General features: G+C 40.7%; 2 protein-coding genes across 9 annotated transcripts in view; one reads left to right on the top strand and one right to left on the bottom strand.

Moving 5' to 3' along the window:
• The window catches only part of sulf1 (sulfatase 1), a 36,081-nt gene extending 32,033 nt beyond the window's left edge, over positions 1–4,048 (top strand). For 3 of the 6 annotated variants that reach the window (XM_040126468.1, XM_040126466.1, XM_040126467.1), the window contains exon 19: positions 1,746–2,647. In XM_040126468.1, coding sequence (XP_039982402.1) covers positions 1,746–2,647 — 902 coding nt within the window. Of the gene's footprint in view, positions 1–130; positions 165–1,745 lie in introns of all 6 variants that reach the window. The other 3 variants (XM_040126470.1, XM_040126469.1, XM_040126472.1) reach the window with 2 other exon arrangements.
• Positions 4,049–6,697: 2,649 nt separating this feature from the next.
• The window catches only part of LOC120789639 (solute carrier organic anion transporter family member 5A1), a 39,234-nt gene continuing 31,888 nt past the window's right edge, over positions 6,698–14,043 (bottom strand). For all 3 annotated transcript variants that reach the window (XM_040126473.1, XM_040126474.1, XM_040126475.1), the window contains 5 exons: positions 13,524–13,722; positions 10,112–10,271; positions 9,377–9,618; positions 9,111–9,175; positions 6,698–7,827 (listed from right to left, as the gene is read on the bottom strand). In XM_040126473.1, the coding sequence (XP_039982407.1) occupies positions 7,370–7,827; positions 9,111–9,175; positions 9,377–9,618; positions 10,112–10,271; positions 13,524–13,722 (1,124 nt within the window). In that variant the 3' untranslated portion in view covers positions 6,698–7,369. The remainder of the gene's footprint in view (positions 7,828–9,110; positions 9,176–9,376; positions 9,619–10,111; positions 10,272–13,523; positions 13,723–14,043) is intronic.

Below are 14,043 nucleotides of genomic sequence, written 5' to 3'. Positions count from 1 at the left end.
ATTGCATTTCTCCATAGGGAGTAGCAGCTGTGCATGAAGAAATCTTCATTGTGAATGATCTATTTATTTCCCTCCCACATCTCCTTGAATCAAAGCATTAACAACAGATTGCTTGTATTTTTCTGATCAGGAGGTAAAGATGGAGGAAGCTATGAGCCACACAGGTATCCACCAATTTTTGTTTATCTTCAGTGGCTTATTCTTTAACACCTGCATGGGCTGAATTGCCTCATCCCACTAATACATCCATCCATGGCGTGCTGGCACTTGTTCTGATCTGTGGCTGCATGCTGGGGACACGCTAACAAATCATAACAGAAGTTTTTGTTTTGTTTTGGGGTTTTTTCCTCATTAAAGCAGCTTCATTTGTTGTCACCTCTGTGCACACAATCTGCCATTACCTTTATCTGATTTGTAACATCAGCCTGCAGCTATTTAAGTTGATCCGTTTTAGCTATTCTTAATGTAGCATGACTAAATAATAATTAAGAAGTCATAAAGGGAGGTCCTGAATATATGCATCTACTTGAGATCAACCCAAGCATCAAGTGCATGTGAATGACAACGCATGAGATTGTATTATCCCTGCTCATGCATCACATTCTACATGAAAGAATAAAGGAGTAGTTCGACATTTTGGGAAATAAGATTATTCGCTTTCTTGCTCTCAGAAAGGAAGCAAATAAGCAAATTTATCAACATGTTAAACTATTCCTTTAATATCGCCCTCCATTCCAATGTCAGCCATATCCATAATTAAATCTTCGTCATCACATTAGTGTTCTAGTGTAACATGACATTCAGAGTATCTCGCATATTTGCTCATGGCCATTAGCTAGTGGTAGAGTGGACACTTGAGTTGCTGTGACCTCTCTGTCCTCCCACTGACCTCTGCCCTTTTGACCTCTGTTTCTGGCACCTGATAACCAGGCAACAACAGCATCGAAAGTGGTCAAAGAGGAGACCAAGCCTCTCCTTCCTGTGAGTCCCTAAGCCTATGTCAAACCATCTCCATCCTCTAGCTGCAGTAGTTACAAGGAAGCTGATCTCACAAGGAAAGCTGACCAAAACTGGCACTGATGCTTCTTTTCCTTAGTTTTAACTAGCAGGCATCAATCTGAGCCAGACACTGATTTAGCCTTTTGCTGCGTTTTTTATTTTTATTTTTTTTTTTTTTACCTTTTTCTGATAGCATAGATGTCTTTTTCTGATGCTTTTTCTGATGTTTTTTTCTGGGGGTACACCATTCAGCTGCAAGCTCATTGTCTTATTTTTTGCTCCTGAGCATCTTGTTTTGTTGTTCACCTTTTTGTTTCCTCTGCTGCTAAATTCTTTTATTCCAGGTTGTCTGAGTTTGCTTTTCAATCCAGTCCAGGCCTATCATTAACTATGCCATTACATTTTTCTTGTGCAGCTTAGTATCTTAGTCTGTTATGATGGATCATTAAATATTTTTCTTTTCAGTCTGTCTTTCTAATGTGGATTTCTAAGCCAGCATGTGTTTGCACTACCCATGGCTTGAGCTTAATGTGGATGCTGTGTTTATCTAGTTTATCTAATGCTGCTTTGAAGTGTGTGTGAATCTGTGTGTGTTGCTTGGGGCCTCAAACCCCATGGCGCTGGCTGCTTTAGTGAGAGGCAGAGCTGGGCATTACTGCATGCTGTCTGAGTAAACTTGAAAAGAGCCCTCTCCTCTTTTTCTACTTCAGATCCTTAAGGTCTTCTTTTTATTTTCTCTTTGGCAGCACACAGCCAATATGGGACGGACGACAGGGTTAAGCTACCTAACTTGACAGACGAGGAGGTTGACTGGCAGGGTCTGGAGGATCTGTATAGCATAAACGAAAGCCTTTATGAATGTAGGCCTGACTACAGCCCCAGCCCAAACAATTGGGCCAACTTCCAGAAGGATGTAGATAATATATTTGCACTGCGACACGTTTTTAACAAATTCAACCGAACCCATAAACTTGACGACTCCGCCCTGCCAGAACTGGGCTCTGGGGTCGGGGGTGGAGGCCTCGAAGAAGGCAGTGGAGAAGAGTTGGCCTCAGCCGATGACGTCTGGACAGCCCTGGCCTTAGAGACTCGCTTCACCACCCCCGCCCCCATCAAAACGCCATCAGCACCACAAACACCCAGGCCCATACTGGAAAGAAAACTGGAATCCTTTGTCAATGACCTTCCTGAGAGGCTTATAGACAGACCTGGGGTGTCCGTTATGTCATCATCACCAGTGACGGTGTCACCATCAGGTCCAAGGAGAGACAAGGTTATCTTCCAGAGCAATATGTGGGCGCAGCAGCTTGAGGAGATGAAAGGAGAGGTGTTTAGTGGGAACGGACTGACGGAGCTGGAGACACAGCACTACAACCAGATGGAGCTGGGCCTGGGTCACGGAGAGGCAACTGGCCCTCAGGGTCTTGGTCTGGGCCTGGACTCCAAAGATGAGGAGGACATTTTCCAGGCCCAAGGCTACCTCCCTTTCTCACCACATACAGTGAGGCCCAAGGTGCAGCCCAGCACCACCGGGCGCCCCCCCACTACACAGACTAGCACCCCACACAGTGTCAGGGTGGTACCACAGGTGCTGCCCCTCATCTTGGACTATGAGGGCAGCGGCTCTCTGCCTCAACCCTCCAATTAGACCCTCTGAGGCAGATACATGGCCATTCAGCCAATGAGCTGCTGGTGACCACAGAGACACAGTGATTGGGAGATGAGCTTGCCAAGAGCTATGGCAAGTGATGCCACCTCAGTCAGTCAGAGTTGTATAATGAGTATTAAAATTATTGTTTATTTTTTTACAGGTGCCTACGTTTATTAGTAAAGAGTGTTATGTTTTCTGTTTTTTTTTTTTCCAAAAATATATTTAGACAAGAAAAAGCCTTAATGCAGCTAAACTAAGTGTCGGGGGGAAAAAAAGATTAATTCCATACGGATAACACTATTTCAGCATCTGAATGGATGGTTAGCATTAGTCAGCTGTAGGTACGCTTGAGTCTTTTAAGAATCTGTTGATCAAAAACCTGCCCAATTACAGGATACTATTTCGGAACAGTAACCACTCACCAATTAGATAATGACAACATTGACCCCAAATGCACTTTTGAACTTTCCAACACTATGACCTTCACCCTCCAGTGCTTTGAGTTATTGAAATTTGTGTCCGTCGTGAAATAAGGTTGCTTTTAAATGATTATTTTGATCGACTACTTTCAAAACAAAGGCAAGAACTGGATTGTCACTTCTGAAAAAGTTACAAAATCAACATAACATCTGTTTCCTAAATAACTTTTATTAATCAATATTTTAAACTTTGCCATATAGGAATATTTTTAGCCTCTTCTTAACATGGCATTAATAGGATCACAAAGTTTAGACAATCATTTTAGTACACATTTGTAACTGACAGCTTGACATCATCTGAATTATCCAGCTGCAGCAAACCTATCTGATACTCTAACCAGGCACGAAAAAAAAACTGGCATTTGTTTTTGTCATTTTTACCAGGGCACTCTTTACTGATGTGTTTCACCATTGCACCAGCTCTATTTTATTTTTAACATAATTAAAATTGCCCTTACTAATCACAAGCAAATGCTTAATCACCAGGGGGTTGTACAATGTTCATGTTGTAACTTTTTTTTGAAGTCTCCAATTAATCTTGTGTTGTATGATGTAGTGCTTTGATAATCCAGATTATAGTGTTGCACATGGCCAATTCAGTTTGAATGTAACTGCATAGTCCCTTAAAATTGGTTATGACAGCACACTGTGCCACAGCTTTGTCTGACAGTAATAGTCAGTAAAACTACTACTCAGCAAACATTGCATAAAGCTAAGAATTGCAAGGCCATTGAGGGCAAAATGTTTTAAGATTTCTGCCAGTAGTTCATCTCTAAGCAACCAAGATGTACCTTCTGGTTAGAAACAGGTTCTGCAAAAACCTGATGCTGTCCTTTTTCTTTGACAGTGTGTGTAGATGTGTCAGACTAACTCTGGTTTCAGGAAAGCCCTGAAGCTGTTAAGAAATAAACCCTTTCAACCTTCCTAGTGATGTTTCAGCCTCAAGTTTTGTTCTACCACATAAAAAGAGTTTTGCAATAACTCAACCAGACAAGTTGGTTTTTCTGTTTTTAATGACAAATATCAAGTATTCAAGGCCTTTGTAAACAAGTGTTCACAAACCTCAATTAGACGTCTGCTCCTGAGGAACACAAAGCAATAAGAGCTGGACTTTCAGAATACAGCTTCTGTTCTCTCCTTCACTTTCAGTTCAAATACTGATGAAAGGAAAATGTGTTAAAGCAAACTTTAGTCAACCTGAAGCTGTTTGAGTCAGTAGTAGTAGTCCAGGACACCAAATTCCAAGTAGTAGGTGTACAGTACAGTAAAGTCAGACGTCCTTGCATTTACTGTGTCTAATGATCTGTGTGGCATTGCTTGATTCTCTACCCTTCCCTGCAAAAAATGCACTCTAATTTTAGCCCACCCCATTGTAGGAGGGAGATGAGTTTTATGTAAAAAAGCCCAATTTTGACCTGAAACTAAGGTCACAGAGTAGTGCGTAAAAGACTTTATTAAACCAGTCATTAAATCAATTGAATGCATGGCGATGCATGCAATTTTTATTTTTATTTTTAAAAACCTAATATGTTACACTTAAACATGTTCATAAGGTATTTTACCACATTGTTTCAAGCTCAGAAGAGTTTCATTAACATCCACAACATTCAGGGAATGGAATAACTGTTTAATTGCAAATTGACTCAGCAAGGATCACTTCTGGCTTTACATTATCAGGGGATCTGATCAATAACCCTGCACTTGTACTCCTTTTTAGAGCGCATGATAAATTTGGGGGCACAGAAGGAAGGGTGGAGAATCTTTACAGATATACCCCCATGGTATAATCAGAACTCAACCCTTCCCGTGTGAGTAATGTTGTCCAGGCACCATGAGAAAAATCCACTTTTTGTATTTTTTTTTTGCAGCTTTTGCAGTCTTGTTTTTTCTAATTATTTTTTAACTACAATGTCATGGGTTAGTTCATAAATATGCTTCTAACTATGTGTGAACTCTATAATACGCTTTATTTGCTTTGTCAATATTTACACGATGATCACTTATGATTATGTAATTTGAGGTACTTAGTCACGATAATACTAAAATTAGTCACTGCCATTACCACATGATAATCTTTGCTTGGCAGAATAAATGAAACTTGGCCAGAAATGTTAACTTTTAAAATGCATTCACTGCATCTGCATCAGAGTCACCATTTCTTTGCAAACTTTTAATATAATGAATTGATAATGATTAGAATATAAAATACAATAACTTTATTAGACTTATATATCTCCCTCCCAAGGAAATAAAAAGAACCTCCCTAAAAATGTTTTGCCACAGATTTTACTTTTTGTATGCACTTGATATATCTAATTTAACACAGTAAAAGAACATATTACTACCTTTTTAATTTCTTAACAAACTCTGCCTCGCCCATTGAATGGAAAGCAAATTCATAAAATACTTTCGATATAACATGAGCCTAAGGTAAAAGGAAATTAGACAATTCTATTAAAAAAATGGCATAAGCAAACAGTTAAGGCTCGTGCAAGCAGTTTCAACACGCCTCTGTTCAGACCCATAAATCGGATCCGTGTCATATACTCAATGTTGTGTGGACTCAACAACAAAACTTGCAGACAAAATTTAGAAATGTGATTTAGTCACATGGCCTGCAGAGTAACTATCAGAGAGAGCGGGTCATCTTTTGCCCAGGTGCATCTTTGGGAAACTAGAGTGCTAAATTCAGTACAGTGATTAAGTTTAATAATTAACCACAGATTTCATAGTACAGTAGGTCTGACAAACAACAACATTCACTGGCTTTCACACAATCATCTCTCTGTCCAATAGAGGGCCCCAAATACCCAGGTTCTGAATAATCAATATTAGATTACTCTCACTGATGTAAAAGGGGGTTCCTTGCCTTACATGCTTGCTGCACTACTTCTGTAAAAACCTAGACTACTAGATAACTACTATGTACATCTGATGACCATTAGAATGGAGAAGCCATTACAACACAAAGCCAAAATGATGCATCCTTTTATCTGTCATTGGTTGTTGCAATAGTTTCGCTACAAATCATTTTACCTTGAAAAAGTTGCATTTAAATGGGGGTCAGACTTGTTAAGAAAACAGCAGTTTTGCCACTTTTTAAAAAAAATTTCCTTTCCTTTTTCAGGTACATTCACATCTTTAGGATATACAGTAGCTTCAGCACATGGTCAGTGATGAGATACCATTCTTGGTACTTTCTCCTGTTTGCCATGTGGCTAATTATTACAGATTGTAATAATGAAGTAGTGTGATGTGTAATGAAATGTAGATTTCTTGCTCACTGACAAGACTTGTCATAAAAGTCAAGTCAAGTCGTCGGCTTTAAGCTACATGGTTACCTTGCCAAAGCGAGAAACTTCGTCCACCAGGCTCAATGACTCGAGGTCGGTGACAACTGTTCCCAAACACAAAAGCTGAGGGCAGCAAAGCAGAATATTGTCGCTCAATTTAAAAGGACAGTGACTGGCTTTTCAATAGCTAGCAATCACCCTCCTAGCTAGCTTTGTATACTGGACTGGCCGAGACAGCCTGAGAGGCACCATTACGAAAAAGGAATTGGGGGGTAAAAGGATTAAGAAAAAAAAAAAATCCCACTTATCAGTTCTGGAGATGCAAACAACATGTTTTAACCAAACAAACCAGGAATGGCTTAAATACAAGAGAGAGGGCTGATATGTTCACAGCTCATACTGTAAGGAAAAATGGGATTCTGACTGAGCCGACAACATGGTGAGATGTGTGAACTGAGCAGAGGAAGAAAGGAGGTACAGATGTAAAATACACAGGGATCTGTACAGTACTGAGAAGGGGGAGCTGTACATTGGATCTTGCATAGTACAGGTTTGTCAGTTGTGCTTTAGACGCCATATCGATCATGACTCGTCTGTCTGTACAGAGATTATAATGCCCTGCACCTTAACAGTAGCACCATATGATGTCTTTACATCATCCAATCCTTGAATCGGAAGTGTGACCTTCTGTGTGGAGGCTGTGTGTGGCTGCAGCTGATGATATTCTCAGAGTAAAAGTACATCTGTCAGTTTCCTGTTATCATAAAACAACAATGAGCAGCCTTTAAGTTTGCTGGGCATACTTGCGTCTCTGCCTGTCAGTCCTACAGCAGCACTGGAGCCCCGCCTGGTGTCTGATTGATGTGAAGCAGACACTGTGTGGTACAGAAACACACACAGGAAGGCACATGTCACAATGAAGCTTCAGAGGGAGGCTTGGCGTTCTCTCACACATGGGCAGAGCCTCTGTGGTGGTGTGGCAACAGGATGGGCAGGGTTATTGCTTTGAGGGCGTTGCCGGTGCAACTGAGGCTGCTGTGGCCGCGGTTTAGCAGCAGGGTGGCTGGCGGGTCGGGCCGAGGCGGGATGAACACAGGGCAGGAGCGGGTGCGGGCGTGGCTTTTCTGGCCCCCGGCATGGCAGATGAGCTCGCTGACAGTGCCCAGCGGAGGCAGGTGCTGGCGCCAGCGCTCGGCACGCTCCTCCTTGTGCTTGATCGAGTACCAGGTGAGGAAGATGAAGACGAAGCCGACGAACTTGAGGCTAGCGGCCAGGCCAAAGTAGACGAAGCGGAAGGAGGTGACGTCGTACTCCCAGCAGGAGCCGTGCACGCCGCAGTCCTGCTGCCACAGCATGCAGGTGGTGTCGATTACAGCACCAAAGTAGATGGGCGTGGGGATGTAGGCTGGACAGGGAGAGAGAAGTTGTGATAAAAAACTTCAATCTGGTAAACAAGTCCTTCGCTTTGTCCCAGTTCCAAACTTCATAGAACATCTCAGCTAGTTTTGAGTATATAGTGTGTTCAGACTGGAAAACTTAAAGCAAAACAAAAGTTGTATTAAAACTTTGGAAAAACATTTTACTTTAATTTTGTGAACTTCATGGGTTATATTCAGTTTGACTCACATCCCTCAGTGCACATACTGAATTATTTCCTATTATTACAAAATAGTAAAGTACTTTATTTTCTTGAATATTATTTGAAAAAAAGTATCCTATATAGTTCATATATTTTGTTCAGTTAGTATGTAGTATGGAATTTGGACACAGAAGATAAGAATTTAGATTGATACTGTTGCACAACCACTTGGTGGCACCATTTAGTTTCATGCAGATCAAATGCAGGTCTGATTCCCTTATGGCAATGGCAGTGGACAAAATAATTAATCCAATAACAAACCACTAATAACAGCCTCAAAAAATAAAAGACTTTAGTGTTGAATCAGCACCTCTTAATCAGTATCCATAAAAAACAGAACAATTATGTATTCATAAATGTAAAAATTATTGCAGGGCTGTTGTATAGGATTGGATCAGATTGTATGCTTTAGGTGTATATAATGAACTGATAACTGCAGACTTCAGATTTTTAGTTCCTGTTGTTAACCATATAACCAAACAAATACAGACTCCCTCCTGCCACCCATACAGGCATCTTAAAATGGTTTCTGAGAAGTGATCACAGCCATCCCAAGCAGATGAGAAGCATGTTAGGACAGTGCTTACTAACCCTGGGGGCTTTTCCGCACCTATCCACACAAATGTTTTACAGAGGTGAACTACAATGCTGCATTCCTGCTTTCTCTAAAATTGTAGGGTGTTAGCAAGGACAAGAGAGAATGAAAGCGGGAGAAAACAGAGCTAGAAAAGTGAATTACACACCAATTGGAAAAACTTGGACAATAAAAATCTGATGAGAGACGTGACTGGCTGCACATTTTGTGCCAAATCCTTGAACTGCTCAGACAGACATTTACCGTCCAATAATTGAAAAATTAATTGCAGATACATTATTTCACCAATTACACCCTTTATGCTTTCTGAAAACCTTTTAACCTTAAACATCTACTCTTTACGACCAACGTAGATTCAATGAATAAGGCATAATTGGAGTTTTATCCTCATTGACAAGAATGCAAAACATACAGAGGGTGGTTCTCATATTAGTAGAAATGGTCTGGAACTTACCAAGAGTTCGGAGCAAGACAAACTGCATACCAAGAGCAAAGGGCCTCTCTTGCTCATCAACAGACCTGTGAAAAGAGAAACTTGGCATGTAATGATACAAATTTGCTGCATCGTATCTAAAATCAAATAGATGTGAGAAAAAATTTGGACCCATTATTCAGTCTAGACAAAAAAATACAGACAGCCCTTAAGGAAGAGAGTTCCAGAGTTGGGGGGGTTAATAAAAAACTTCTCTCCTACAGTGAATGACAAACGTGGTCCCTTACCTGAGCGTGACGATGATGGCAGAGGGCTGGGCACAGGCGGTGATGAGAGTGACAATGAAGAGGAAGATGAGGAAAGGGATGAGCGTGTTGCAGGTGCGGTCGCATTTCCCCGACACAGCGTAACCGTTTTCGTTCAGGTAGGTTTTAACAATGACCAGCTGGAGCTGGTTGACCTGGCCGCTGGAGGACGGAGTTATGACCTGTCTGCTCTGCACACAGCCACAGTCAGTGTAGTTCCTAATCTGTAGTCACAAACAACAGGAGTAAATCCTACTATCCACTCAGACTAAAGACTCTGAAGCTAATTCCATTAAAAGACAAATGATATTGTAGCTACATTGAAAAGTCAAATATAAATTCAGACAGACAGACAGACACACACACACAGTCAGACTGGGTGGCACCAGCAATGTAGCGCAACCAGTGATCTGGACAAAGAATCTAGACATTTTCTTTCCTTGTGTTGTTATAATTTCCTGTCTGACATTGTCTGACACTTCCTGTACTTTCAGAGCCACTGGAAGAGAATGTACAGAGAACAATACTTTGTGTATACTTTATGATTTGTGTGGCCTTTACCAAAGTTCTTTGAAATCATTTTCATGAGCCATTTTTTATACTGTATTTGGTGTATAAATGGCTTTGTTGCAATTATTTATTTAACTTGAAAACAAAAGGAGCTATGAGTGGAGCAAGTAGATGAATGTGTGTTTCTGTGCCTGCTTGTTCACTCACCCCAGTGCTATCATTACCCACAGTGCTGCATCCAGCCAGACAGGGGTTGAAATAGGTAATGCCGTCAGAGCCGCAGACCGGAGCATACTCGTGGATCCTGCAGCCACAGTTCACGTTGCAACTGCCCGTCAGGTTCCTGTGGGTCAGCGTCAAGGTCGGACTGTGCAGATGGAGACAGCGTTAAGAACAATGAGAACCAATCATTTCCACTTACCAGACTCCACTATAACACTACTGAACTTTTAAGCCTGGATTCTTGCGATTTACATGTAGTGTTTTGTGCAAAGAATCTACTGCACAGGCGATGTATCTCATTTGTTTTCATTTCAGTAGAGAGGCTACATGCTTCCTTGTATACCATTTTTTTTATAGCATTTCAAATCTATTGGATAATATTAAAATGTATTGAAAAGGTTGTTTTTCTTCTTTGATTTACACTTTGGAGATGTATTCTCACAGCAATGCTATGTCAGCAGGGCCAGAGGCAGGAGACCTGGCCATTCACCTATCTGCAGGAGCAGATAGGTATTAATAGCAGATAGGTATTAAGAAATTAATTTTCTTATTTATCTATCTACCTGTTTTTCAAGTGTGACCAGCACACCATTTAGTTCCAGTAAAATCGAAAACAAATTTATGGCGCTGTGTGTCACGTTAGACTAGATTTCCCATAAAAATAAAGCTCCCTGCTGCAAAGAGAATAATACTTCTTGACCCTACTTCCCTTCCCTGCATGGCATCACTCCATAAAATTTTGTTTCAGCAGAAAAGAAAAGACCGAATTAGTCATTTAGAAACAGAAAAATGTTGTGTATATAATTTGAAAAGTAAAAATAATTCCTACTTAGTGCAGTAATGCAATTTAACAGTGAAAAAGTGTTTCATGTGAAGCAAAATGTAGCGTGGATGGTAAAAGAGGTTGCCAATCTTCTCTACACTGTTTACTATAGTCTTTACGTCTCATTATTAATCTGCTGCACATAATACTTTTAATAAGATTTAATCAAACCCCCCACCAGATTGTGTGATTTGTGATAACAGAGGGAAAGAGACGAGGGGATGAGGAAGTGACACCTCCAGTGGCTGAACAGGCAGTGTGGGAACAGTCACTCTAAGCAAAACAGAACTTTGGCTTTGCCTAAACCAGGAGCAGTGAAGCGAGTCCTGGGTTTTTTCTGGCAAGCCTCGCTCTGAGCCCTGCGGAACAGCCCTAACAACACAACAGCCCGGGTGACACTGACACACACTCGCATTCACACACACACACACACACACACACAAACACACACAAACTCGTCAGTGATGAAATCTCTCACTTCGAAGGTTTGTAATTTAATTATGTGTTTTAGTTGATTATTTACATCATATAACGGTGGGTGGTAAACACTGCCAAAAACTTTTTTTGAAGAATACAGTATTACAACCTAAGATAAAACCAGCCAAACAGAAAAAAAAAAGATTATTTTCTGCTATCTCTTAAATCAATGGCACTTCATTTTCACAAGACAATAAAGTAATACTCATCCTCATTTTTATATTGGTTGTCATAGGCGAAGCACATTTGTGCTTGTCTGACATAACAGTGTCACATTCCAGACACTGTGTGTGCGAGTGAGAGACTGTGTATTTGCATGCTCACAAAAAGGCATCAGTCTTGCTGGAGTTGTAGTCTAACTGCACTGATTGCACATGTCCTTTTCCAGACTAAGCCCTGGCCCTTGCTGAACCCTCCAGATGTTGTGCCAGTGTGTTGGGGTGCACTGCATAAAAATCCAAACATAGAGTCAAGAAAGCAAGAGGCTTATTGTGGTTTAGCACTGCAAACACTGAACAGGGACAGTGGCGGCAAAATAAATAAATGAATAAATAAATGAAAAATGATAAAAGAGTTACTTGTTGTGAAGGCTGTGAAGGTTTATCAAGAACATAGGTCTTATTTGGTAATACAGGAAACAAAAGTGTGTTGTGCAGATTTTGATCATTGGACAGCTTTATTTTGACAGTCAAAGATGACTACACAGCAGCTTTTAATCAAGCACATCAGCCAAATTCTGCTTTTGCAGATATTCAACAATATTACATAACTTGTCCTTCTGTCTCCAGCCTGTCAGCAGGGGAGTGCAACATCTAGACTAGAGTAGTGAGTACAGGCAAGTGACACAAAGGATGGGCTTTGGCTAAAAATTCCTCATGTGGGTGCTATCAGCGAATAGTGACCATTGCTGTTCATAATGAGGAGCCCCACAGGCTCACACGGTCTTGTTAACCCCTCTATAAACACCGGCTCAAACAAAGACCACAGTTATTAATGGTTCAGCTATGTGACTTTAAAGGACACACTGACTTATTCGCCAAATAATTGTTTTGATTAACCCTGTTATGTGAAAAGTAAACCTCACAGAGGTTTAGCAGTTTCACCCTTGAGTGTTCAGTGTTTAGTGAGCTTCTGAGATGATGCTGATGGTTTGCCCATAGAGCCTGCATAAGCTACAAGGTCCATCAAAGTATTTTTATATATGGAAAACTCATGACCATGTATTTACACATTTAACTTTTGAGTGTTTCATTGAAATTTTGAAAAATATGAATTTGGGTAAATATATGACAGTTAAAAATGCACAAGAAGATGAGAGAAGCTATTATTACAGTCTATGTTTAATGTGTTGGTAATCAGTTTGCAGGGTCTTTGCATCACCCGAGGTCACTCCTTGGCCTTCATGTCTGTATGAGTGTGTTAATAACTGTGTGCGCCAACATACGTCCGCTCCATATTTCTGCCTGTAGGGCTGACACATCGGATGACTGTTTGTTAAATCGGCAGCCTGGCTGCTGATGTGGTGTCAAGCAGCAGATTCAGAAATAGAGGTGGCAGAGTGAATCATGAGAGCAGATGCCAGTGTTACTAATTAATCATACACACCCTAACACAATGCCTCAACACATGAGGATAATTGGAGCAGTGACAGCATCCCAGACCCACACCCTCCTGTATGTGTTTCGGATACAACTTCAAATGCAGTATAAGGACTTTTTTTTTTTTTTTAAATAAACAGTTTCAAAACAAATATATAACTATGTAACTCCCAAGTACCTCATACATAACACGATTCATACTGTATATAGCCATGGAAAAGGAGCTTACAGTGCAAAAAACCACATGCTAATGCAAAATGCAGACATTTTGTGTGTGCTCACACAGGATTTTGAGTTCAAAAGAATGCCCCAAAAGAATACATTGGGAAAAACTTGGAACCTTAACCATTTTACAGTAGATGCATCTTCTTCGATGATGTTCAGATTTGAACAAGAATGGAAACCAGGGCATGACAGTGTCCCTGTCAGAGTATTTTTAACCTTGGCTCTTTGCGTTTTATCTATAATCCTGTCTGTCTATTGGTATATTTTTGCTTACCCAGTGGTGTAAGGTATGTTGATGCCTCCCAGATTGATGCTCTCGCAGCCCACTATGAAGAGTGTGGAAAAGCAGAGCAGAGACACCCCGCTGCAGATCATGGCCAGCTTGGCTGACTCTCTGGCACCGAGCTTCAGCTTCTTGATGATGTAGCCCCCCAACACGATACCCACACCGGCGCTGGGTACAATAATCACACCTTTGAGAGACATCAAAGAGAAGAGAAGAATGGGTGAGATGGAGGAAAAAACTTCAGAAGTGATGCAAACAGCACAGAAAAAGAGCAGCTAATTTGTGTCATGTAAGAATGTTAACACTTAATTACTGTAAAGCATAACTGAAGTGCAATAAGCATCTGATCTATAGTATTTCAATCACCATAGTAACATGAATAACGTGAACTTGTGATGCTTTTATGAAAGATTGTATTGTGTCTTGTTGGACATGAATGCTTGAAAAAGAAAAATCAATCTCAATGTGATTTCCCCTGTTAAACCAAAAATAAATAACTTCAGACAAA

Source organism: Xiphias gladius, chromosome 5, assembly GCF_016859285.1.
Source record: "Xiphias gladius isolate SHS-SW01 ecotype Sanya breed wild chromosome 5, ASM1685928v1, whole genome shotgun sequence".
Classification (NCBI taxonomy): Eukaryota; Metazoa; Chordata; class Actinopteri; order Istiophoriformes; family Xiphiidae; genus Xiphias; species Xiphias gladius.
The sequence above is the reverse complement of the archived record's forward strand: the minus strand, read 5'-3'. Positions and strand labels throughout refer to the sequence as shown.